The following is a 26,298-nucleotide window of genomic DNA, read 5'->3' as shown; positions in this document are numbered from 1 at the left end:
CAAAAAAGACTCATTTCAGGTTTTTACAGCGGATCCCACCGTGCGACTAGTCTGCCTTTCCCTGCGCCCGGGCGCCCAGGTGGGCGCCGTTCTTCCAGGATCCGCCAGGGGCACCCGCGCTCCCGCCCGCCGGAGGACCGCCCTCCCGGGACTCTGTGGCCGCCGGGCGGAAGCGGAAAAGGGAGGCCGCGCGCACGTTCTGGCGTCGGGACTCCCGGACTTCCGGTAGCGTGAGCGAGGCCGAAGGGGCAGTGGCGCCCCCCTCTTTTTTTTTTTTTTTTTTTAATAACTTGCGGGGAGAGAAACGCTTTTGGAACTGACTCTCCCCGGCCGCCGTGCCTCGGTTTCCCTGCGCGGGGGGAGCAGGAGGCGGAGGAGGAGGAGCCATGGCTGACAGGACGGCCGCGACACTCTCCGAGTCGGGCTGGTGAGTTCGAGGGGCGGAAGGTCTCCGGGCCGGGCTGGGGGCTGCCTGCCGGCCGCCTTGCTCTCCCCGCGGCCGGTGCCCTTTCTCCGTGCCCACGGGGGCCCGCTGCCGACTGGAGGAGCGGGCGGCCCCTCCCCTCCGCGAGAGGGACGCCTGCGAAGCTAAGCAGGGTCGGCCCCGGTCCGCCCTTGGATGGGAGACCACAATGAAAGGAGGCCCTCCTTGCTCAGGATTGGATTTTGCCTTATTTAAAACAAACCCACGATGCTTCTGACCTTGCCCAGTATTGTGGTTTTGTACCGTAGGGCGCTGTGACATTTACTCTAGTTCCTCCCGTAGTTGTTTCCCCTAAAGACACGGGTAAAAATGCCATAAGTTGGTAAACGAAAGCCGAGCGGGCTGGGCTGGGCTGGGAGACCATGCAGAGATGCCAGGCAAATTTAAAAAGAAAAGGGATTCTCAGAAGAAGGCAGGACGGGATAATATGCCCCCCGAGTGAAGGATATTGTGCGTTGCAGCCCTTCCAGTCATGTGGTGTTACAAATCCCAGAGCCCAGCGCTGTGCACTTTAGCAGTGGTGTTGACATGAGTGTCCTTTCCAAATGGCTTTTGATTTACGGGTGATGCTTTGTGATAACGGACGCCAACCAGAGCCCTGATGGACCAGGCCAGTGTCCAACCCCTGGGACTCACCAAATGCCCAAAGCTTTCAGGAATACAGTAAAACTGGTATTTAAACTAAATACTTCAACCAAATGCATCTTCTCCTGGGATGGCAGGGCGGTTGAGATCCTGGGAGAAGGTACATTTCTTTCAGCGACAGAGAATTGTTTGCTTGGGCCCTCTGAAAATCCAAATATACAATCAATCTATCAGTTGCTTAAAGATAACCACTTGGGCTAATTAATGGATTGAGAGGTTGTATGTTTGGGAGCCAAAATTTGATCCCATAGAGTCACTTAGATTAATCTGACGAAGAGTGATTCAAGGCTCAGCTGAGGAACAGGAGTGAGCTAGCAATTTGCAAGATGACCTAAGGCAAAGGTGGTGGATTGGGGCCCTGAATACCTTCATCCAAGGAGTCCCTTGACACTGAAACTCAGAGTCAGAAGGATTGTTTGGCTGATTCAGTTGGAATGATTGGGCTGATCTGGGAGCTTAAATTGCTTTCAGACACCCGAAAGAAAGCATATCACAATCCAAAATGACCTTCTAGAGCTAGCAGATTTTGTCTTTTAAATCTGAAGTCTGCTAAATTGAGATCTCTTAAATCAAGGCTTTACTGTAAACCCAGTTGTCGCTCTCTGTTCAATCAGGGCTCTGCTCTGCTCCTGCTTTTTATCATTGATTCTATACTTCGATTTGGAGACCACTGCATTTGCACATTATATTCAACGATCCCCTCTAATTATTTCTGGTGTGCACTTTTACCCGTATATCCCTGTGGCCTTCTTCATTAGTTCTCTATTGCCTACCCTCTGTGCCAGAATTTCCTTCTGGCAGTTCCAGGAATGAGAATCCAAGCACTCTGGTTAAAAGCATCAGGAAGAGGGGGGAAGTACAGGACAAGACTTCCAATAAGTACTGTAATTTTAAAAGGGGAAAACTTTTGTCCTCTTTCTCCTGCTTTTTCTGTGTAGAAGGCTAGACACCTCCCTCTTTTATGAAGGGGGGCAGTTTGGCATCTCTTCACTTTTTTGATAACACCCTTTTTTTGTAAGCGCGAGAAGTAATGCTCACACTGTAACTATTTCATAAACTTTTAAAGAAAATCTCAGAAATTATTGTAAATCAAAATTTATCTCAAAATTTTATTCTACTGTGCATCACCCTGAGAAACTTTAGTTTGAAGCCTGGCGTACGTTTTTTAAAAAAGTATTAGACATATGGTTCTTTCTAAGTTTTCTCCTCTGAACTTAAACCATCAAAATCATTTTTATTATCATTAGTGCTACCAAAATGGGATGCTCTACAGCTTTTATTGGCTTTAGGTATTAAGTATTAAATTGTGCAGATTGGTTTCATCCCAGTTTTCTCCTTTTTGGGCAGACTTGGCTAAACCCCTCTTTGTACACTGTTGTCTTCTTTCACACATTGAACCTGCTCAGTTTTGCTTAGTAGCTAGCCCTGTACATAGAATGGGTAATATGTCAAAAAAAAAAAAAAAAAAAAAACAGTTCGGCCCTTTTGGTTTAAACATCCTACCCAGAAAGAAAGCATTATATTATTTATATTAGGTGTGAGAGATATTTGTAAGTATCTTCCATTTATTATTGCTTTTTTTTTTAATCTGTTCAGTTGTGTCTGATTCTTGGACACTGACTGGACAAGTCCCTGCAGTTTTCTTGGCAAGGTTTTTCGGAAGTGGTTTGCCATTGCCTCCTTCCTGGGGCTGAGATAAAGGGACTGGCTCAAGGTCACCCAGCTGGCTTTGTGCCTAAGGTGGGACTAGAACTCATGGTCTCCTGGTTGCTAGCCCAGTGCCTTAAGCACTACACTAAACTGGCTCTATTATTGCTGATAGTTTCTGCATAATATTTTAAATCAAGTGATGTAACTCCATTTAAATATGACATTATATGTTACAACCAAACATCTGGCAAATTAAATATATAAATGTTATCAGTAAATGACTGAAGAATAGTAGAACAAATCATATTTTGTTAAAATATCTACAGCTCTGATACTGAAACATAAGCCATTTTTTTACTATCTCCCTGTATTAAGAAGAGATGATTCTTTGGCTTTAAAAAATGTTAATTATTCCGCTGGCTCCATCACCTTTTACTCTTTTAATTGTACAGTTCTTGTGGTTTCCATATCCTTGCAATTCATATTCCGTGAAGCATGAAAGAACTGTAAATGAACATAGATTTAAATGGCATCTGCATCAATGCTCCAATAATATGTCCTTTAGGCAACTTATGGTATAAAACCTTTACTTGGTTTTGGCCCCATCAACATTGCCAACTAGTATTCAATAATTCATTGGATTATCCAATTATTATTAGAGTCATTATCCAGTAATCCTGCATTATCTATGTTTATTTTATTTGTTGAATTTATTATTGCTAAATAATAATGCTGTAACATTTTTGTTTCGTAGTTTTATTTGAGTTATCTTTTATTATAGAGCTGAACAGGTACAATAAATAAATAAATTGCTGGAGACAATGCTCCATTGCCACGTCTTAATAATTATGATTAGCTAGATGCATTTTAATTAGCGTTGTTATTGAGGTAGCCTTGATTGTAGATTATTTTGATTGGGAAAATACTGTTTGAAATACCTTTCAATAACTTTCTGTGTGATCAGTCATAATTTCACTCTTCTTAACTTGCTGGAACATCTTGGAAATCCCATTTTGTAGTGGTTCCAATCCTGCCTTGTAGAAAGATCTAGAAGTGATATTGGAAGAGTCCTGCTTGATAATTTAACTCAATCTGTGATGCCTGACAAGGCTCCATTTTTCTCTATGCTCTTCAACATCTACATCAACTAACTGGGAGAAATTGAAGAAAAATGCATGCTCTTTAGCTTTGTATCCTTTAATGTTTTAACAAACATGTAAGGGGTAAATGGGTAAGAAAGCTGGGCAATACAAAGTGATAAACCAGGGCTTGTGGTCCTATTAGAATCATGCACAACCCTTTTCATAGCAATAGAATAAAATTTAATCCACTTGAAAAAGAGTTTATAGTAATTGGCGAGAAGGAAAGTTGAGTGAGGTTTAAGGGTTGTGCGTCATTTGACTTGGGGTATGTTATCTATAAAATTTAGAAGTGTGTTCTGGCTTGGCCAGAAGTTCAGACTGTAATAAATTTTCATTAATTGATCTGGGTTCCATACGATAAAGCAGAAGCCATTCAAGGATCACTCAGAACCTTGGACAGCATCCAGCAGGAGACACTAGAAGACATATTTCTTCCTGGAGCACAGTTATACCTGAGGCTTTAATAAGACTGGCATAGATGATTTTTCCAGGGGCTCCAACCTTTTAACAATGCCTCTGTTTATAGTGTCATGCCCCTGCTTGAATGAAGAGCAGGAGGAACTATTTGGAAGTTGATCTTAGACCCTCTTCTTGAGGGACAATTGGGAAACATAGAAGTGGGGTTGAGGGCTCTTCCTGAAGGGTGACATGCTAGACTCCATAAGGTGGTACTAAGCCTCCAGACCAAAAATATGACAGACAGTGCATGCGGTATGTCCAAGAGTGCATATCCACAGCTGAAATATGTATGCCAGCTACACCAGTTTCTAGACAGAGTGAATCTGGCCACTGTATTAATTTTATTGTTAGCCTACAGAACCTCTGTTCCTACGGTTGCATTTATTTTCAAGTGTACTTCAGCCTAATTTCAATAATTCTCTGGAAGAGACCAGTCTAAGCTATTGGAAAGGATATCTTTTGGGTTTCTGCATCCTGCCACTTCGGAGAAAAAAAGAGTGTGTTAAAAGTGAAAGAAATTCAAACGGGAATGTTAGATATAAAATATCATAGAAAGAAAAGGCCTATTTGCTCAAACTGCACTTACCATGCAGAACTCAAAAGAAAAACAATGACCCATCTTAAATTTCTTGCCGTGTTGTTTGCAGGCAGTTTTCTTTGGAAGAGGGTCTGGAAACCTCAACTGGAATTTATCGTAAGCAGCACATAGTGATGCTGCCAGAATGACAACATATGCGTTAAGACCTCATCACACATACGCCATCATTACACACTTGCACCCTGACATCTGGTTCAAGTATGTTAAGTTGTAATTTTCCCATCCCTCTGAGTTTCAAGGCAGCTATAAACTCTAAAGGTTAGATCAATGTTCTGGTTAGAGGTTTTATAGGACAAGTGGAAATAACTGGGCTTCAGGAAACATTGGAAAATCAAGGGGATCTCTGTACAATAGATGGAACAATAGCAGTGCTACAGTGATGCACACACATGGACAGCTATATAGGCATGTCTATGAACTTATCCAGGGATGCGGTGGCACTGCGGGTTAAACTGCTGAGCTGTCGATCGGAAGGTTGGCGGTTCGAAACCGCGCGGCGGGGTGAGCTCCTGTTGTTAATCCCAGCTCCTGCTCACCTAGCAGTTTGAAAACATGCAAATGTGAGTAGATCAATAGGTACCGCTTCAGCGGGAAGGTAACGGCGTTCCGAGTCGTCATGCTGGCCACATGACCCGGAAGTGTCCATGACAACGCCGGCTCCAAGGCTTAGAAACGGAGATGAGCACCGCCCCCTAGAGTCGGATTCGACTGGACTTTACGTCAAGGGAAACCTTTACCTTTACTTTATGAACTTATCCAGTGGAAAGACCCAAGACTGGTTAGCCAGGTTATTTGCTCAGTGAGAGGACAAACAGAAGTGTAAGGCTGAGAAAGCAGAGTACTATGCTGGCAAGAATTAGATCCAGGCTCTGTATTTTTGGGGAGCCCGTTTAAAATAACTATAATAGAGAGTGTCTGGCTAATTGATATGAATGAATGCCTCTGTGGATGGGTTGAAGAAACAGAATTGTTTCCTTTTTACCCCTGAATGGACCAAGAATAGAGTTGGGAATATTGGAAACACTGTGATGACGTTCTTCTTTAGTGATAATTTTATTTCAATATTAGAGAATATATGTAATTCACAGTTCAACTGTAGGGTTCTTGATTTTCTCAGTAAAGCTCAGAGAACATGAAAACCCAATAATGGTATCTATTTATTATCAGCCTTATAGGCTGCTTTAGCGTAATTGACTCTAAGCATGAACTGATCAGTGTGACTTACTATATTTGACTAGACCTACATAAGATTGAAGTTCTATCCCACTCTCCCAAAGTGGGGTGGAAAAGGAAAAAAAAAGATTGGAAAAACTCTTAAGGCTGAAAAGGCTGGAGGTAGGAGAAAAAGTGAGGTTAACGGGTAGAGATGGAAAACAGGAAAGAGTAAAAGCTGGGAAGAAAGTAGAGCAAGATTAAGCTGCAGAAGAAGCCTTGGGGATCAGAGGAAGGCTAGGGGTTAAAAAGAAGAAAGAAGCATTAAAAACTGAGAAGAGAAAAGAATGGGGAGACTATATTTAAGAAAGAAGACTTGAGGGTCCAGAAAAGAAATCTTTCTTTACTTTTTGACTGGGTTCATACTACATGTTCAAACTCTAAAACCAAGTTAGCAAAACACAATTGCTGGGTTCTCATAACATGCTCTGTCTAGACAAATAAGATGTTTTTTATGTTCAGCTTGATTCACACAACATGCCTAGACAATGACTGGGATCCTACAACACCAATCACAAACCTAGACTTGCACATTATACAAACCTGTCTCACAAACAGCCAATCAGTGAAAGTTTCAGGAATAGAAAAAAAAAAATGGGCACATTTATGAATCTGTAATATTTTGTCTAGCAATCTTCACTTACAACATTAATGGAAATCAGTGGTGAGGTACATTTGATATTGCCTATAGCTATTGTGCAATCTTACTGTATTTTAATAACTTTTAAGCTTTATGCAGTCACATTTTCTAGCAAAATTAGAGAATGTATTACGGTTTGAATTCTAAACATGTTAGAAAACATAACATGGCTGGAAAACAAAACTTAATACAGTAGGGTATTGTGTACTACTATGTTTTATATTGTGTTTATTCCAATGAAGCAAATTGTGCATGCTATATGTTAAATTATTGGCAAACAATATTCAAATGCCTTAATAGTATAGAATGAAGCACTATGGAGTAGATTTTAATCTTAGTTCAGTTGGTTTGTTTGAATTTGACTGGTTGACTTCTTCTGGCTTTGGCCTGCCTGAAATGGTGCTAAACTTATAATTAATCTTTCTTACTCGATTAATGGTATAAAAACTCAATCTTTTAAAACACACATTCTTGTTTTGCATGTAATAATAGTCCATACTATTACAGGGACTATTATTGTTATAGTTTTGCAAAATAAGTGCAAAACTTACCACACTGTGCTTCTTTTATTTACTAGCCTGATTCTTCTTAACCACACTAAAATTATACTCATTTTCAGTAAAGTCTCTTAGGGATAACTTCATTTCTCTTAAAGATATACAGTAGATATAGATGTATAAATGTGTATTGTGATTGGCTATGCAATAAAGTAAATTGTCTTAAACTCTGTTGTAACTAATTTATTCTTTAAAGTTCCAAATGACACAATTTTAACATTTGTTAACTTTTGGATTTTTAATATGGTATCCAGTTACTTGATAAATGGAGGTTAGAGGTAGAAATCAGGTGGTTTCTATGGTAACAAAACTGGAGTTAGGCAGTATAGTATAGGATTGCCAGATCTGGATTGCAAACCCTTGGATGACCATGAGATGGCAGCAAAATGATATCAAAAATTCAAATTCTTTGCTGCCATCTATTGGTATCCTAGTGTTTTGCAGCTCACATACTGTAGCCTTTTGTAGGAAAGTGTTTTTTTTTTTTTTTTTAAGGTTAAGTGTAGTTTGGTCTAGTGGTTAACATGCTGGGCTAGAAACCAGGAGTCTGAGTTCTAGTCCCACCTTAGGCATGAAAGCGGGCTGGGTGACCTTGGGCCAGTCCCTCTCTCTCAGCCCAACTCACCTCACAGGGTTGTTGCTGTGGGGAAAATAGGAGGAGGAAGGAGTATGAGGTATGTTTTCTGCCTTGAGTTATTTATAAAAATAATAAAGGGATGAAAATTAAATAAATATAATAAATGAGGTAATATGCCATTTTTTCTTTGCATTTATAATTTAGCTTGATGGAAGAATCATTAAGATATTGAAACCTTTGCACACTGCTCATTAATGGGCTCATTAAAGGCATTGCCTTCGTGTAGATTTTTTTGTCCTCCTTTTAAATGTCCTTCACAGGTACCCTTATCATTACAGTGAATGCCAGATAAAAACAGTAAACTAATGTAATTAAATTTCTCTGTCTCCCTCCCTGAAGTGGTGAAAGTGTTAGCTTTGAGGGTTACTATGTTCGTAGTCTGCCAATACATTGTTTTGGGTTTTGTTTGTTTTTCTTGAAAGTATCTTACTCTATATAAGATGCAATTTATCCAAAGCAAACATAATTTGTTTACTACTTTTACTTGTTTGCTAAGAATTCTGATACTTTGTAATTTTGACCTTTGTTTCTTTCCTTTGTCCTTTTTAATTTTATGGCTGTCTCCCTCTTTCAACCTTTTTACCTTATTCTGAATAAAGAAGGGCTGAGTTGACACTTAACTGAGTCACCAGGAACTTTTTCTCCCCACTCTTGAGAGCACGCCATGCCTATTTTCTGTAGAAGTGTAACCAAAACCTGCTCAGCCTTAACTCCAATTGTTTTGATAACTTATAGAACCCTTTCCCTGCATTATCTTCTCTTTGCAATAATGGCTAATCATTTCTAGTTTCCAGTTAATGAGAATTCAGGGAGAATACATTCCCCTGTTTAGAATCAGTTTTCTGAGATTATCTCTGGGTGTTGCTGTTTTGTTTTTTGTTTTTATGATAGCACACAACTGACCATTCTCTTAGCTGTCAAACTGGTACAACTTAAATTATAGGTCATACAATATGTCATTCGTATGTCTGGAAACTTAATTTGAGGCTTCTTATGGTTTCCCAGTACTGCTTGTCCTCATCTTGAATCAATGGGGTTGGACAAATTGGCAAATGTCATAATTCCTGTTTGAGCTGTTGCTGCTTTTCAGTTTTTACTGACATAGCTGTACAAAAAAATATCTTTGAAATGCCCTGTTACCAATAGCTCAGCTTGTTGACCCTTAAGAGTTGGGTAAATCTAACTGTACTGGCTTTACCGTTAACACTGTGGGTACTTGTAATTGAAGAATCAGGAGTCATTTCTGATTTAAAGCCGTACCTCATCTCTCACTATAAGTGTGTGTTGGGGAGCAGGGAATTATGTGAGAATGTAGCCAGTGGTTAAAAACTAAGCATTTATATTTGGATCTCCTTTCCTTTTCCTTTTAAAACCCTTTCATTTCCTTTCAAAACCCTTCTATGAATGAGCAGCCGCCTAGCTTGTTTTCATAAGCAGAACAAAACTTAAAAATCTGCCATGATTAGTGTCCAAAGAAGCACAGTTAATTTGGAGCGTGTTCTTTTTATCAGGCATTATTTGCCTTCCCTTTTTCAGGGGATGTTGCTTGAAAAACAACAAGAATTATGAAACAATAAGTGTGGCAGAAAGTGCATGTGATAGAATTGCACTTCGCTAAACTAAGGGTGGATACCGATTCTCCCAGATCCTGTGGTGGGTAGTGATAAAATGTCAGGTGAGGGGAGGAGGCACTTGGGGCCATCTCCATATCATAGCAAGATAAAAATGTGTGAACCATCTTTGCTATCTTGGGCTCTTTGGAGGAAAAATAGAATTAAAATGTAATAAAATACTTCCCGTTCGCTGGCTGTCTCCTACTTTAATCCTTTGTAGTATCTCTCAATTACAAAGTTCTGTTTGTGTATCCTGAGTAATAACAACAGTGTTGGTGGATTCCCACATGTAGCTTACAAATACTGTTTGTAACTATATATGTTCTGACTATATATCAAGCTTTGTTGGGGAACTAGTAAGCTCTCTGATCTGTTTTGTGATTAATAAGAGAGTTGCCAGCCACTTTTTGAATTTGCATTTCACATCCTTGTACTTTATTACAGTTCTCCATAGTGTGAAACAAGGCTGCTTTGTGTTAGGAAATAAAATAGTACTTTGAACCAAAAGCATTCCTATGAATAAATTGGTTGCAAATATAGGATGCAAAGTATGACCTCATTCAATTGATTAAACATCCATCACTCCACTTTTCATTATTTTCTCTTTCCAAAATTAAGCTGTAAATTCTTCAGTATCTACCAGATGCCTTATTCCCTTCTAATAATTTAAAGGTAGTGAAATTATATTTATGTACTTTGAATGATAACATAAATAGTGAATGTCTGTAACTGTCTTTCTCAAAAGCTATAGTACCTACTTCATGTAAGAAAAACCAAATGTTCTGAGGCAATATATAGCTACTTAAAACACGCACACACACATACACATCCCAGCCAAGATTGAAATTGCCTGAAATCTGTATGATTGCTGCCTCTTCAGTGAATTAATTTGAATATTTTCAACTAGTTTTATTCAAATGAGTTCTCATGAAAAGTCTCTAAAGGATTCCAAATACATTGGTGTGTGTGTGTGTGTGTGTGTTTGTGTGCATGTCTGTACGTGTGTGTGTGTTTGTGTGAATTTGCTTACTGGATATAATCATGTATAAGCCCATCCATGGATAAGCTGACCCTTGAATTTTTGACCAAAATATCATAAAAAATGCACCATCTGCAGATAAACTGACCCTCAAAATTTTTGTATGTTTTAATTTTCACGATTGGCTTATCTGTGGGTAATCCAGAGATTATACATTTTTCATGTTATTTTGGTTAAAAATTCGAGGGTCATCTTATCCACGAATGGGCTTATACACAAGTATATACAGGTACTTTTAACAACTATTACCACATTTTCTTGTGCATAAGCTCATTCAGAGATAAGCTGAACCCATTTTTTTTGGTGTATTTGGCACTTAAAATTCTCAGCTTATTTACGAGTATATACAGTACCTACTTGGCTGACCTGATGCCCAGCATTTGTTATGACAGTGAATTGGAATTCGGATGTGGGGTTTATCCCTCCATCTGGCCATGGAGTTTGGGCCAGTCGTAATCTTTTAGTCCAGTCTGCTCACAAGATTGCTATGAGGAAATGAGAGGAGGTAAATGTAACAATTATTGTGTCAAATCTTTTGAAGGAAAAAGCATTTTGTATTGGAATAGGATGGAATAAATGTATTTAATATACTATCTAGCAGATCTTCTCAAAAGTTGATAAAATTCTGTCCCAAAATTATTTGTCTTCAAGTCTGAATCCTGTACAAAAATAGTATCTAAATGTAATAAAAGAAAGCATGGTGATGGGGCCGAATCCCTGACTTCCTGCGCTCCAGGAAAATAAAATCTCTGAAATTGCTTGTGGGAGTAGGACAGAAAAGATATACAAAGTAGAAAAGTTCACATATTTTTTAAGAATTGCATTATATTTTTGGAGAGACAATGAAGGATTGGCAGATATACTCTCATTTAGTGTGTTTTAAGTTGCCTGCAAATGTCCAAGATCCCAGTGGGGCTTATGATATTGCAGAGAAAGGGTAGATGCAGAAAATCCATGAAGGAAGTTCAAATATTTTTCCTTCTCCTGGAGAAGCCTTTACATAATTCACAATCCTTTATTTTTCACTTAGACAATGGAGTTGTATGTCTGTTTGAGGGACTACATTGACCCCTTTTCCCTCCCTCCCCACAATGTCTTGGAAATCTGGTGACAGAATTACTAATTGGTGTATTTTACCACATCCCTACAGGCCAGTATATATTATATATTATATATTATATATTATATATTATATATTATATATTATATATTATATATTATATATTATATATTATATTATATTATATTATATTATATTATATTATATTATATTATATCATTTTCTATCCTGCCTTTATCATAGTGTTCATTTTATACATAAAATTCTACAGATGGAAATTGAAGAACGTCTGCTGATGACTAAGGCTCTTCTGTGTCCTGTCTTCACTGACAGAGACATAGTTTTGAAAATTGGTTTAGTCCTTCAGTGACATTGATGTTGTAAAAGTGACATTCCTTCTGCTGAAAATTATTAGTATGAAGTGACATTATTTGATGGTGTATTTATGTGTCACATAGTTTTGTTGTTGTTATTTTGCTCCTTGGGCACAAAGAGCAAGTTAGGAATCTGTCATTAAAACTTTGAAGATTTATGCTAGAAGGCTAAGTTGGCATATCCCTTTAAGGCTTTGGTATAATCATTTTTGATTGTTATTTACTGAAGTATTTCACTTAAACAATGTTGTAATTTCAACAAGGTTCTTATGTTCTGCATCAATAAATTGAATAATATTTAGATCAGAAAAATTTTCTCCTCCAGGCTTTGAGGTAAATTAATTTTCTGCCTCCCTGTTAATGACTGACATATTCAATGGCTAACAGGAGAAGAGAAGTGTAGTGTTACTTCAGTCTAAATCTATAATTCATTCACGTCCTTTCTCCTTTCTCAACTTAGCACAGTTTTCTTCAGATTACATTTCTGTGGCTAACTGCCAATGACTAGTTTTAAAGCATAATTTGAGGGGGATGGAACAAAGACCAGTTGATCCAGTTTCAAGCATTGGATTTCAGCATCCAACATTATCCTTGACTCAGAACGTAATGCTTGGTTGGGAGACCACCAGGAATTGGAAGCCAATGACAAGCCGCTTCTGAAACTGAACAAGGGAAACTGCATAGTTCATCCTGTTTCAGGAATTGAAGGATGTTTTTACCCCTAGGTCTGCATAAAAGTGGTGCTTTATTTTAAAATGTTTACAACAATAGTCCATGATAGTTTTGGATCCAGACCTCACTATTTAAATAACAGTCCACCTAAAATATTCTTATTGGATAAGGTTGTATGTGCACATTTTCTGCCATGTTTTTTGCTTTTCTTTAACTATAGCATTATATTAAAAAAATTAAAAACATAAAAAGCCGTAATTTCAAAAATTAATTTATGATTAATTTGATTAACAATGATTACTAAAGCTATAAAAACTCTATATACAGAACAACATAGTTCTTTAAAAAAAAGTTGGGAGCGTCAATCTCTTGTCCTACTGTCCTATTGAATCTCTTGTCCTATTGTCCTACTGAATGCTAATCTCTTCTGGGACTCAGAACTGTTGAAGAACTATCTTCTTGGGAAGTGCCAAGAACGTTAAGAACAGAAATTGTGTTGTATTAGATAATCCCCACTCTCCATTGTCCACTGAATCATTATAATCTGATATACATCTCTTTGATCAAAACAATATTTTCCAATTACTTGATTGTTATTAGTCTGAATTTCTAATATATTTAACTGAAGTTCTGTTTTTTGTTCTTTGAATAGGTACCTGTCAGATGAAGGAATTGAGGCTTGCACAAATTCACCTGAAAAAGTCAACATCAATGATATTATCCTGATTGCACTTAATGTAGGTACAGTTTGTAAACTTTGTTAGTTATTTTTTTAAATATATTAGCTATCTCTAAAAATGAAAGTGTTCTAGGCTACTACTATTCAGATGAGACATGGAGTTATATGAGACCACACTTTTTTTTAAGAGCCCATAGTTTTTTGTTGTTTTCTTAAGGTGATCTGGATAAATATCATTAAGGCTAATGCTTTTATTGCAAGGGACACGGTGGCACTGCGGGTTAAACCACTGAGCTTGCCGAGCGGAAGGTTGGCGGTTCGAATCCGCGTGACAGGGTGAGCTCCCGTTGCTAGTCCCAGCTCCTGCCAACCTAGCAGTTCGAAAACATGCAAATGTGAGTAGATTAATAGGCACCGCTTCGGTGGGCAGGTAATGGCATTCCATTGAGTCATGCCGGCCACATGACCATGGAACTGTCTACGGACAAACGCCGGCTCTTCGGCTTTGAAATAGAGATGAGCACCGCCCCCTAGAGTCAGACATGACTGGACTTAATGTCAAGGGAAACCTTTACCTTTACTAATGCTTTTATTATAATGCTTCCATGTATTTTATTTTTCCTTGACAAATATTATTCATTAGCCTTCTGTTTTGTGCTGAGCTACAAATCCCAGAATTCCCAACTATTATGGTCAGTCATGTATTGTCTATAATTAAATATAAAGCTATATGAAGGGAAGAGATATTTCTTAAAGGGAAAGGAAGGAGGAAGGAAGGAGGAAGGAGGAAGGAGGAAGGAGGAAGGAGGAAGGAAGGAAGGAAGGAAGGAAGGAAGGAAGGAAGGAAGGAAGGAAGGAAGGAAGGAAGGCGCCCAAATCTGATTTCTGTTCAGAATTGCTTTAGAAGGATAATACTGAAATTTTGCTTGGTCTTGGTAAACAGCAAAGTTGTGAAAATACCGTATGTCAGCATACTGCATACACCTCCCCCTGTAGTTATTAGGATGTGAATAACAGTCTGTTAGATTGGAAGGTGGTTTCTAGGTTAGAGATCATAGTTTGCCTAGAATATCATAAACTTTAGGATAAAGCTGGTTACACTTTGGTTATACTTGTTTCATTTTGGCCAAAATGTCCAAGACAAACTGCTGTTGCCTTTATTAGTAGGGAATGTCTGTGTGGAATGAGTGCAGCTAAGAGTAAACCCAGTCCATACCTTATCTGTCTTAATAAAATGTTTTGTGTGAAGCCTTGATTGACCAAAACCATAATGGACAGCAGAAGACAATATCTGTGGGGCCATCTGGTGACATACCTGATACATGGAAGATTTGAACTTGGACTGTAAGAGGAGTAAAGTAGATATATTGTGTAACTGTGAATTTAAGAGAAAGGGAAAGTATGTAATAGAGCGGGATAAAGATAGTCTGATCTTCTGGAGTGGATTTTATTGGCACATGCATGGAAGTGAAAGTGGTGGTTTAATTATAGTTACATAATTATGAAAGGGTGAAAGTATATGAGGAAAAATGTGAATTTGTGTCCTCTTGGTTGTTGTTGTGGATGCGTATAAAAGTAGGAATTCATAGATTGTTGCAAGTTTGCCTCCACTGAATGGGGATAATGCAGGAAACAGGGATAACTTCAAAATTCTGAATGAATGCAATCCAGGGGAAAAGCTATTCTGTTTGATGCTACAAACGAATGGGCGTAAACAATGACAGAGTACCAAAAAAAAAAAAAAGTTTGGTCCATTCAAAAACCCAAGAATGGATAGAATGGTAACCGGTGAGCATCTCCTTGAAAAAGGTCTTATTTGTTTCAAAGTCTAAGCATAAATCCCTTCATATATACAAGTGGCAGAAGATGAATATACCTTTAAAAGCATGATTGATTTGATTGCTTTTGAAGAATACAAGAATACGAGGGTGATGAGAAGTTCTGAATGTGAGACAGACCATTATGTGGTAGTGTCAGAAATGGGGAAAAAAATAGACCATGAAGGGAAAAAAAGTACAAAAAAACCCCCTAACCTGAAGTAGAATTATTGCAGGAAGAGAAAGTACAAGTTCTTATATGGGGAAAAAAAAATTAGAAGATAGATTTATTTCCAAATAATGAATGGAAAGTGGACATAAAGAAAGGTGATGTGGAAGCTGTTGGAACACAGTAAAAAATAATTATGTTACAGAGTGCCACAAAAGCGTGCAGAGTTAAAGTTATGAGAAATAATGAAAAGGATGCTTGTTGAAATGATGTAATAAAAGAAGCTGTAGATGCGTGGGGTGGGGATGGCATATAGTGAAACGATTGTCTAAAAAATGAGTATGAGAGAATAATTGTCGTTATTGTTCCCCTATACCAAGAGAACGATAGGAAAAGTGAATGCCAAATCTACAAAGGGGTTTGTTCGTTGAGTGCGCTCAGGAAGATGTTTGACAAAATCTGATTGAGAGGGTACGAGAGGTGAAAAAGAGCCAAATTTGGAAAGCGAAAGCAGCCAAACTGATTTTGCAGTGAATATTAGATAGATTGTATTATCTAGTGGTTAAGGCACCAGGCTAGAAACCAGGAGACGGTGAGTTCTAGTCCCGCCTGAGGCACGAAAGCCAGCTGGGTGACCTTGGGCCAGTCCCTCTCTCTCAGCCCAACTCACAGGGTTGCTGTTGGGGGAAAAGAGGAGGAAGGAGTATTAGGTATTTTCTCTGCCTATAATAGAGACAGGATTTAAAAAAAATGAATCAATGGAATGAATGATTTGAAGTTGTACACAAATAGTAAAGAAATTAATGGAAGTAGTTGTATTTATGTGGAGAAACGTTAAGATGTGCAAATGCTCATGTAGAAAAGTGGGTAAGAAAGGGTAGCCTGATGCGAGTAACAAATGTTTGTCAAAAGAAGGAAAAATGTTATTGGTGTAAACTAGGTTCAGCTATATTACCTTTTCTTTTTCTTATCTCATTCCTTATTATTTATGTTTATTTCCTGTGCTCTGCATGACATTATGTGATAGGTATACATGTGTATACACATACATGTGTATGTATAAAGACTGAAGTTTTCTTGGTCAAAAAAACTGAATTTGTATATTTTTTCTTTAATGTTACTTGCTGTTGCACATCCTGAGTATTGTGTTACCTGGTGCTTTCTGAACTTTTTTTTCTTTAAAAAAGAAACAATGTTTGTTTGTTTGCAAAAAAAGAATGGCAAGCACTAAAACCTACAGAATCAAAGTAACTAAAAAGAAACTAAAAAAATCTGTATGAGTACATGGGTGACTTTAATCCAAACATTTACAATTACTTTATTCAGCTCTTCTGTGGATGATGCTTACACAGTTGGAAGTGATCTATTAGGGAAAAAGTATTAATACATTAAATATTGACCAGGTGTGAATCAATTTGTCCTTCACTGTAGGATTGTTCAAAGCCCTTCGTCGTCAATTTTTCATCTACAGCAGAGGAATATCCCATACTCTTAAAAACCAGGCATCTTATGAAAGATGTGTTTTTAATTGGTCAGTGTTTTGCAATAACAAATTTGCAGCTAACAGTACAAACTGAATCTATTTCTGAGGCTGCATTGATTTATATGTCTTTGGAAATAAGGCAATAAACCGTTGGTTTGTTGTTCAGATTTGATCTGTAAGTTTAGCTGAAGATTTATTCTCACGTTTTTTTATTATTATAATACAAGTTCCTTCAACACTTCTTTTGCTGTTTTTGAAGGGTGGGGATGGAATTTGCTCTCCATTATTAAAAGTCTATTTTTAGCCACAGATCCTTAAAACCCATCAAAATTGTTTACTGTCTTGTTTTGGCAGAAGACAAGGTGAAATAAGAGGGATATATTTATTAACCTACAGTCACTACGTGGAAAATTAAAAGGGGAGGGAGGCAGTATCCTAAGGCCCTTGCAAGTTCTTTGTTGTTATTACTCCACAATTCAGAATTATCTGAGATACTCTGTCCAAGAAGTTTTCTCCTCATGCCTTGCTGAAGCATCTCCCCTTTTTCTTCCAAGTAAATTGTCCCAGTTAGTTGCAGGATCTGCTTTCTTTGCAGTGTGTTTGCCTACTTCTGATAGTGAAGGTATTGATGCACGAGGCGACAAAGGGTTTTGTTTATCAGCCAGCTTATTGCAGAGTTTGATGCTGATTTGGGCTGAGAGAAAATGTGATTGGCCCAAGGTCACCCAGCTGGTTCTATGCTATAGGGTCTCTGAGTTCCAAACCTTAACCACTCCATATATATTTTCTGAGATGCTGAACCAGACAGTGAGGGGTAGAATATTCACTGTTTTTTTAATAGCCAATAATGAATCTTGATGGGAACAATGAGGTATGTGGGTAAGTGAGAGCCAGCATTTAAACTGTGGTGCTACAAGGGCTTGTTATAAAATTGAGGCAACTCTCTGGAATCTGATGATCTGTTTGATATTAATGGTAACACTATTCAAGCTATTATCAAAAGTAAAAATCGAAGCAAAACCTATTTACTTTGGCAGCTCATCTGCTTGTCTTTGAGCCTCAGGTGCCAACAGTTGAATTTTAATTTTTGAAGAGTGCCTTAAGTTGCAAAAATAGGCTTTTTATAGATGGTGCATCTGAAAACCATAAAGCTACATTGATCACTGCAACTTATTATCAAATCATTCTTATTACATATGTTAACCCATTTTCCCTCCTAGTATCTGCCTTTGAAAACAAGGTTAACATTTAATTTCTACTTCAACTTCAGACAGACTTAAGAGCCATTGGCAAGAAATTTCTCCCAAGTGACATCAATGGTGGAAAGGTGGAAAAGGTAAAAAGTTCTTTGTGCTATCTTTATTAAGCTTATGACTTCAGTTGCCCTAATAGAGGTATTGCCTGTATGGAGTTTTTGTTCTGTTCATTTGTGTGTGTGTGTGTGTGTGTGTGTTATTTCTTATAAAGTATTACTCTTTTTCTCCATAGAATAAAGGTGGTAAAAGACTAGGTCCAGAAGTTTTCTGTGGACTGTAAAAACATGACTTACAAGTTTCAGCCACAAGATGGCTGTATTTGATTAAACTTGAAGAAAATAGTGTAGATGAGCTTAGTGACAGTTTTTTTCATTATAGAGTTAAAATAGTTCAGATTTGTCAGTCATGATCATATAAAAAGAAGCTTGATTTTTCAACACTGTCCTTGAGTGGATTGTACCAATTTAAAGCTAAAACAAGGAAAACGGTTATTTTTTTCCTGACAGGCATTGTTGGGTTACTTTGAACATTTTAGGCTAGGAACTTGGATCTTTTCTGCAAATACCTTTTAAAAATCTTGGTTATAGTTATGCTTGAAATGTAAGGATCTGTTTTTTGCATTACGCGGAAGGTAAGATCTAATTCTTATCTCTCTTTTAGCTATAAGTATTAAGATGACTCCCCACTCCCGAAGGGTAAAGTCATCGTAGAAACAACTTAGAGTCAAGCCCACCTAAAATGAGAAAGCTTCTTTAAATGTGTCTTAAAATATCGGTGTTTGTATGGGTATACTGACTGTTTCTCCTTTAGAACACGTTCTTCAGACTGCTTTTGATAGTCCCTTCAGTTTCAAAGTCCGTTTGCTTATACCATGAAGGGGGGCACTGCCATTTGAAAGCAAGAACAAAAACCAGAATCTCCATGCATTCACAAATAATTGGGCAGTTCTTCATCTCTCACCTAAGATTCAAGAGAGAAATTCAGTCACACTCATATCTTCATTAGTGCTTAAAAGTGACTAAATTCAGCATAGAAAACTTTTCTGAAAATAATAATAATGCATTTTCGCAGTTGTTTCACAGGGCTATTTTAGCTCCCCCCTTCCACTGTTTTTTTTTTTTTTTTAATGTCAACCAGGTGTATAATCTTGGATTATAACTCTGTCCTAGATTTTGGTGAATATAAAGGCATGTAGCAGAAGCCAGATCACTTCTGGCTAAAATGATGCACCTTTGCAAAAGTGTTAAAGATTCCAGTTGGTAGGCAGAGAACAGGTGGATAAAATCTCACAATGCTGAATTAGAAATGATGGGTTGCTTTTTATCTCTAAAATCATTACACTGGAGTTTTAAGGTTCGGTGGGAGATCTTGCTCATAAAACAGCATTACTTGATGTAGTATGAGAATCTGAACTTCATAATTACAGTAGAAGGAATATTGTATGGTTATTAGCTGTGGTGGTGCTATTTCAGCAACAAAAAATACTTGAGTAAGTTATAGAAAGTCACTTTTTTCCTTTGTCTTCACAGCTAGAAGGTCCCTGTGTTCTGCAGATTCAAAAAATTCGTAATATAGCTGCACCAAAGGACAATGAAGAATCTCATGTAGCTCCCAGAATGCTGCGTTTGCAGATGACTGATGGACACACAAGCTGCACTGCAATAGAATATACTTGCATGTCAAAAATAAGGTAAACAAAGCTTATTTGTACTTTATGACGACTCTTACAACTTCTAACACATCAGATCTTTCCAACGCTGAAGAGTTGTCTTTACCAAGCAACTCTGTCTTTTAACAGGCAGAGTTAGCTCCCAAGCTAAGATGAAATGTTTTTTATGGAGTACACTGCCAAGCCTAACATCTTATGAAAATTGAATTAGGTGTAACATTATAACATTTTTTCTCCTTCAGATTTCTTGGGTAGGTCAGTGAGTGTTTATGGTGCCCATCAGAGTAATAGGCTAGAGTTTGGCCACAGAGGGAAAGGACCTGAACATTCATAGACCAGATTAATTCAGCGGTCTGTCTGAATGAGCTGAAGTTCATTACTGGTGTGCTATCCATTTTCACTGAAGTCTACCACAGGGGAAGTGGTATTAATAATATTTAATCCTCTACTCTTGAATCAAGTGAAAGGATTTTCACTACTTTCATTCATAAACGCTTTTTAGGAGAAAAAGGTGAAATTAGTGAGAATTGCCGATAGAGGCGAGCTGGTAGTTCTATAGTTCCTTTACTGATAAAATTACAGTTCATGTTCTCAAATGATGAATATCCACAGTGTCCAGTTTAATTTCACTGCTGCTGCTCCAGCTGAATGATAATGAAAATGCTATAAATGTATTACGCACGTAGATGAAATAGTTGTTTAAAAATGGCTTGCAAGCTTCAACTCCACTGGGCTTTAAAGAAAAACTAAAATATTCCTACTCACTTTACTCAAGAACATGGTGACTTTTTTTTTTTTTTTGCCATGGTGGGCTACATCAGTGATTGCAGAATAGTTTGAAGGACCTGAATTGTCTCAGCATCACTAATGGTAGCAGAAAAATTAACCTTGCCTGCAGAAATTGCCACGATAAAATTGTGTCTATAAAGGTCTGAGTGGATTAAATTAGGTTTGGGCAAGGGGCAAACCATGTCCAGACTCCAGTTTTGAGGTAAGTGGAGTCTTAACCTTGTAGAAATATAACCTTTTCTAGAACTGCTGCATTTTTGCCTGGACAGCACCAATTTCTGACTTCCTTCCCACCACACTACTGAGTCTTTTGTTCCTTACCCTACAACACACTTACCATTTACCCATCTACAACCACATTTTGCAGTAAGAAGATGCTTCTGCATATTGTTGCATGTTATGAAATATGTTCTGCCTGGCCTCACCTGGATACTAAGCAGAATCAAGCCTGTCTAGTACTTAGCTGGGCAGATTGTCAGAGAGTTCCAGGCTGAAGACTAGATTGGGAAGTCAAATCCAGAGGAAGGGAGCAACTAGCAAATGGGAAATTTGCCACTTTTCTTATCCCATGTGAGTGACTGAGGCCCATTTGGTGACTGAATAAAGATTAATATCTTCCTTTAAAGCAAGTAAACAACACTGCGATATTTCTCTCATGTTTTCTGGAAGAACACCATTGTATTACCATAGAATACATACATTGCCATCATATCCTTGGAGAAGAATAGATAAGCAGCACACAACAGCCCAGTCAAAGAACTCCCAAGGAGAGAACAACACCCCTACCAACACAAGCAGGGCAAGCCACTGTATATAAACTGAGAGCAAGGCCCACTCCCTCTTCGCACTGAAGATGTTGCCTAGTCTGGCAATGAAAGGTCTGCAAGAAAATAACAAGGCTCAGAGAGCACCAAGGACTCCACAGTTCAACCCTGAGCTACAAATATTCTCTTTGATTGGTAAGAATAGATAAGGTTTACAGTCATAGAATTCTCAGGAAAAGTAGATGCTGCATTTCTTGCTAATGCTAGGATCTCCTGGGTCACAGCCTACAATCCTGGAATACATTTCTCTCTGTTTTTCTTTTTTTTTTCTTTTTTAATGAGGTGGACAAGGAATGGGTGGAGTCTAGAGCTGGCAATGTTATTATGAAGCTGCAAATATCTTCAAAATAAAGTATTCAAAACATGGCAGTACAGAAAAACCAGAGTAGTTCTTTATCTGCTCCTCTTTTCTTACAGCTCATGTGTTATTTTTTGTTCTTTTATTTACAAATGAATTCTTATAATAATGTAATTTTCATTCATTGTGCTTTCTGCATCCATTTTTCGTTTCTGTTTCACTCATCCCCAACATTCAGTTTGGGATTATTTTCCATTTTTCTGGAAAAGCAGAGCTAGTTTGGTGCAGTGGTTAAAGGCACTTGACTAGAAGCCAGGAGCCTATAAATTCTAGTCTTCTCTTAGGCACAAAAGCCAGCTGGGTGACTTTGGATCCATCACTTTCTCTCAGCCCTAGGAAGGAGGCAAGGGCAAACCGCTTCTGAATATGTTTTCAAGAAAACCGCAAGGACATTTTTGCATAGTTGCCAGAAGTTAAGACTGACTGACTGTCTGTCTATCTAATTAGTCTTTTAACATACTACAAGTCTCTAGTGTTTTGCTGCATAATTATGCTGCATAAGCATAATTCTCCTCCATAATGTGAAAGTGCCTTAGCTAAAATGCATTTTAATTTTCAAAAAAATATATGAAATACAGGTATTTTCATATTTTCTCAAATCCTTTTAAGGAAACCTGATTCTTATTTCCTCATTTTTAAAAACAAAAATCCTGCAGGTATGAAGGTCAAGTGAAAAAAAAAAAGCTAAGTTTATTAATTAGTATCTATAGTACTCAACAGTTCTTCATGTTAAGAGAGGCTTGATACAATTCTTTGGGTTTGGGTATTTGATGAACTCTACTTCCTTTCAGTTAAAAAACAACAACAACAACCTTATTTTCTGAAGTCCTGGCTTTATGGAAGGAAGGCCTACACTGTAATTCTCAGGGTCATACCAAGGTCATGGTATCTAATATCTTATTGCAGCTCTACAAAGACACTTACCTCATTTTATGAGCTTCAGTATTATGCTTTAAGTCTCAGAAAAGCTTGTCTGGCTGACTTCCCTTGTCTGGGTTGAGAAGCAAGCAGGGTTCAGCAAGGTTAAAACTGTTGGATGGGAGGCCCCAAGGAATACTAGGATTAGGTGCTAGGCTGGGAAGACATCCTGGAAGAAGGCAGTGGCAAATCCATTCCTTATCATTGCCAAGAAAATTCTTTTGGATTTGAGCTTGAACAGAAGGCAATTTTACTTTTATAAAGAATTTTGCCACAATCCTACGTCCTCTGGATTGTGTCTACAAATGCTATTCCTCTGATTTCATAAATAGGGTTCATTCTTGCCCAAGTTACCCTCATCTCAACTTGATCTTTGAAGTTATTGAGAGCTGATTTCCTTAATTTTCTATCCATTTGATGGATGCACTTGACAGCTGAAAATGAAAGATGTTTTTTAGATGCTGTGGCTTGAAATTGTTTGTTAAGTTCCCCTGCTTTGCAGGGAACAATGGATATGCTTGATGGAAATTGTAAGTAAGCCATGCTTTCAAAGACTGCTGTCTGAAGCAGTACAGAGATGGCTTCTGACACTTCCTGGATAAAGTGGTAGTGGTGGACAACACATTTTTCCATGACTTTTAGCTGTATTGTAAAATATAGACAAGTTATTTACTTTCAGAGAGAGCTTTAAAACATTATTTTATCAAGTCACATTAACATTAAGACAATGCAATATGGTTTTACAGTGCTATAAATAGCCAGTGTTTGAACTAACACAGAATTTGTATAAAATAATTTGAAATGTTACACTTGAGTTGAATTAGGGCAACATAACTTGAATAATGCCATATAGTCCTATTAATTTGCCAACACTTGTAGATTTACTTTCTTTTTGCATGTAGTCTGAACACACCTCCTGGAACAAAAATTAAACTGTTGGGAATCGTGGAAGTGAAAAATGGCTTTCTCCTTCTGGATGATAGCAACACAGTGGTCCTTGGAGGTGAAGTGGAACATCTTATAGAAAAGTGGGAGTTGCAAAGGGTGAGGTAACATGATGCATTTTCCTACCTTGAGTCAAGTGTTAAACTGCAGCTGGCTTGTTTGACATATTTAAGGATGAGGGCATTTTGCTTTGTTTTATTGTAGCGGCTTGTCATATTTTATCTTGCCATGAAAATGTTTCCATGGAATGGGCAATATTTAAATCCAGATAATTTAGGGTCAGGTCAATTTTGTTAGCATTCCAAGGCGTCAGATAAAAATGCCTGAGCAAATGGGGCAGTTTTTTGTTTCATTCTTCTCACTATAAACAGCAGTTGTTTGTCTCCTCTGAATGATTCCTTGGTGGTGTCATGGAGGCTTTGCAGCTAGATTCTTAATTTTACTTAAATCACACCTCCTAAGGATTTTCAAATAGGAAACAATATGCACATAAATTATCAGATGGATGCCAGCATATTTTTGGTTATGAATAATTAGAGGAGAAATAATGAATTTGGTTAACTAAATTCTTTATTGAACTTTGTTCTTTTCCTGTTACTATAGAGAGTGTAGAGCAGTGTTTCTCAGACTTGGCAACTTTAAGACGTGTGGACTTCAACTTCCAGAATGGCTGAGGAATTCTGAGTTGAAGTCCACACGACTTGAAGTTGCTAAGTTTGAGAACCGCTGGTGCAGAGGATAGCCTTGATGAACAAAGGGAAGATCCATTACCAAGGCAACAGTCAGATCAAAGTGGTTGAGCCCATACCAAGCAAGCGATTTATGAAAACACCTCATTGATCTCCCGCCCCCTTAATTCACATGAAGATAAAAGGAGTAGGAGGGGAAGCGCATTCAGAGTTGCAAGATTTTGTTACTGTAGTTGTTCTAAAAGAATTAGCTTTGGTGTCTGCTGCACAGGGTCTGTTTCTTAGTCTGTTCCACCTTATAGGGCTGACAGTTACGGAGTGTGAAGTGTTGCCTTTGTGAATACACTTATGAGCTGTTTATTGTAACTGAAAGATTTAAGTAGGGGAAACTGCACAGAACTTGATATAGAATATGCTTTGGCCCAGCATAGTTAATAAGCAAACAAGAAGATTGACTGTTGTGGCTAAGTACAGCATGCCCTATATTTGTATTGTGAAATCAAATGGAACATAATGGCTGACCCTAACCTGTAAATTAGATAATCGCAGACTAAAATTTTAAGTAACAACAAGTTTTAGTTACTTATTGGATGGCCTTGGGCTAGTTATTGTCCCTCAACCTCAGCCTACCTCTGTCAAACATATAACAGTATAATAATACTATACAGAATATATTAAATGCTTCAAATGCTCTAGAAGACTTGAATGAATACATGTGGTGTTGAATCAATGAATGAAAAATGCAGAAATGCTATTTATCTTGGAAATGTATTAAATAACATTTGTGCATTAGTCTTGCACTGTTACTTTTCTCCCTGAACTGAGCACCTTTATATAAGAATCTGTGTCAGAATAAGGCAGATTATGTTGAATTCTCCTTTATCAGGCAGCCTACCTTATTATTCTCATCAGCAGCAGAAGCAGTTGAGCTAATCAGCAGCAAAAGTTCAGCACTGCATGTGAACCTGACCCTAGCTTGCTAAGGAAGTAACAAAGTTCAACCCCCAAAATGCATCTTTTCCTGCATCTTTGGGGTTGAACTTCGTTTGGTTTGTTCCTGCTTGCAGGAGAAACCAGGTGATAATGCCATGTGCAGAAACATCCTGCTTGTAAACAAACAAAACAAAAATGAAAAAACACAGGGGAAGCAAGTTTAATATATGCACGTGGATCTCTGAACTGTTGGTTTGTAAACTCGAGTCAACCCTGATCATTAGAACAATGCAATCCAACCCAATTTTACAACCTTTTATGGTGGTTGTTAAGCGAATCACCATGGTCATTAAGCGAACCACACAGTTCCCCATTGATTTGGCTTACCAGAAGCTGGCTGGGAAGGTTGAAAATGGGGATCACATGACTGCAGGATGCTGTGATGGTCGTAAATGTGAACTGGTTGCCAGGCACCCAAATCATGGTCATGTGACTGCGGGGGGGGCACAGCAACGGCTGTAAGTGCAAGGACCAGTTGCAAGTTGGTTTTCCCAGTACAATCATAAGTCTGAGCCATCGCTAAACAAATGGTCGTTAAGCAAGGACTATCTGTATTGTGCAAAGTATGAAACAGTTACTCAGCTTTTTGAAGCCTTTCCATCCCAAATCTTAATTACACCTTTGCTTTTACAGTAAAACTATATATTATATATTATATTATATTATATTATATTATATTATATTATATTATATTATATTATATTATATTATATTATATTATATTATATTAATATATCTCTCTGAACCCTACATATTTCCCTAGAGATAAGGGCAGGCAGCAATGCCATTAATCTCCATTATGAATTAAACAGTAATTTTGCTTTCTTAGGAATCTCTGTATGTTTGTCCGTGTGTGTGTATGTTTTCAGTTATTTCAAGCCTTCCTCTGTCTTTAATAAAAGTGAGGAAGAGAGAACATTCTGTGTA

General features: G+C 37.8%; 1 protein-coding gene across 1 annotated transcript in view; it reads left to right on the top strand.

The window, feature by feature from the left end:
- The first annotated feature begins 217 nt into the window (after nucleotides 1–217).
- The window catches only part of TDRD3 (tudor domain containing 3), a 61,910-nt gene continuing 35,829 nt past the window's right edge, over nucleotides 218–26,298 (top strand). Inside the window, exons 1-5 of the mRNA XM_063304547.1 lie at nucleotides 218–427; nucleotides 13,435–13,519; nucleotides 18,201–18,266; nucleotides 19,716–19,876; nucleotides 23,647–23,788. Of these exons, the coding sequence (XP_063160617.1) occupies nucleotides 387–427; nucleotides 13,435–13,519; nucleotides 18,201–18,266; nucleotides 19,716–19,876; nucleotides 23,647–23,788 (495 nt within the window). The 5' untranslated portion in view covers nucleotides 218–386. The remainder of the gene's footprint in view (nucleotides 428–13,434; nucleotides 13,520–18,200; nucleotides 18,267–19,715; nucleotides 19,877–23,646; nucleotides 23,789–26,298) is intronic.

The sequence above is a fragment of the Candoia aspera genome, chromosome 5, assembly GCF_035149785.1.
Source record: "Candoia aspera isolate rCanAsp1 chromosome 5, rCanAsp1.hap2, whole genome shotgun sequence".
Taxonomy (NCBI): domain Eukaryota; kingdom Metazoa; phylum Chordata; class Lepidosauria; order Squamata; family Boidae; genus Candoia; species Candoia aspera.
The sequence above is the reverse complement of the archived record's forward strand: the minus strand, read 5'-3'. Positions and strand labels throughout refer to the sequence as shown.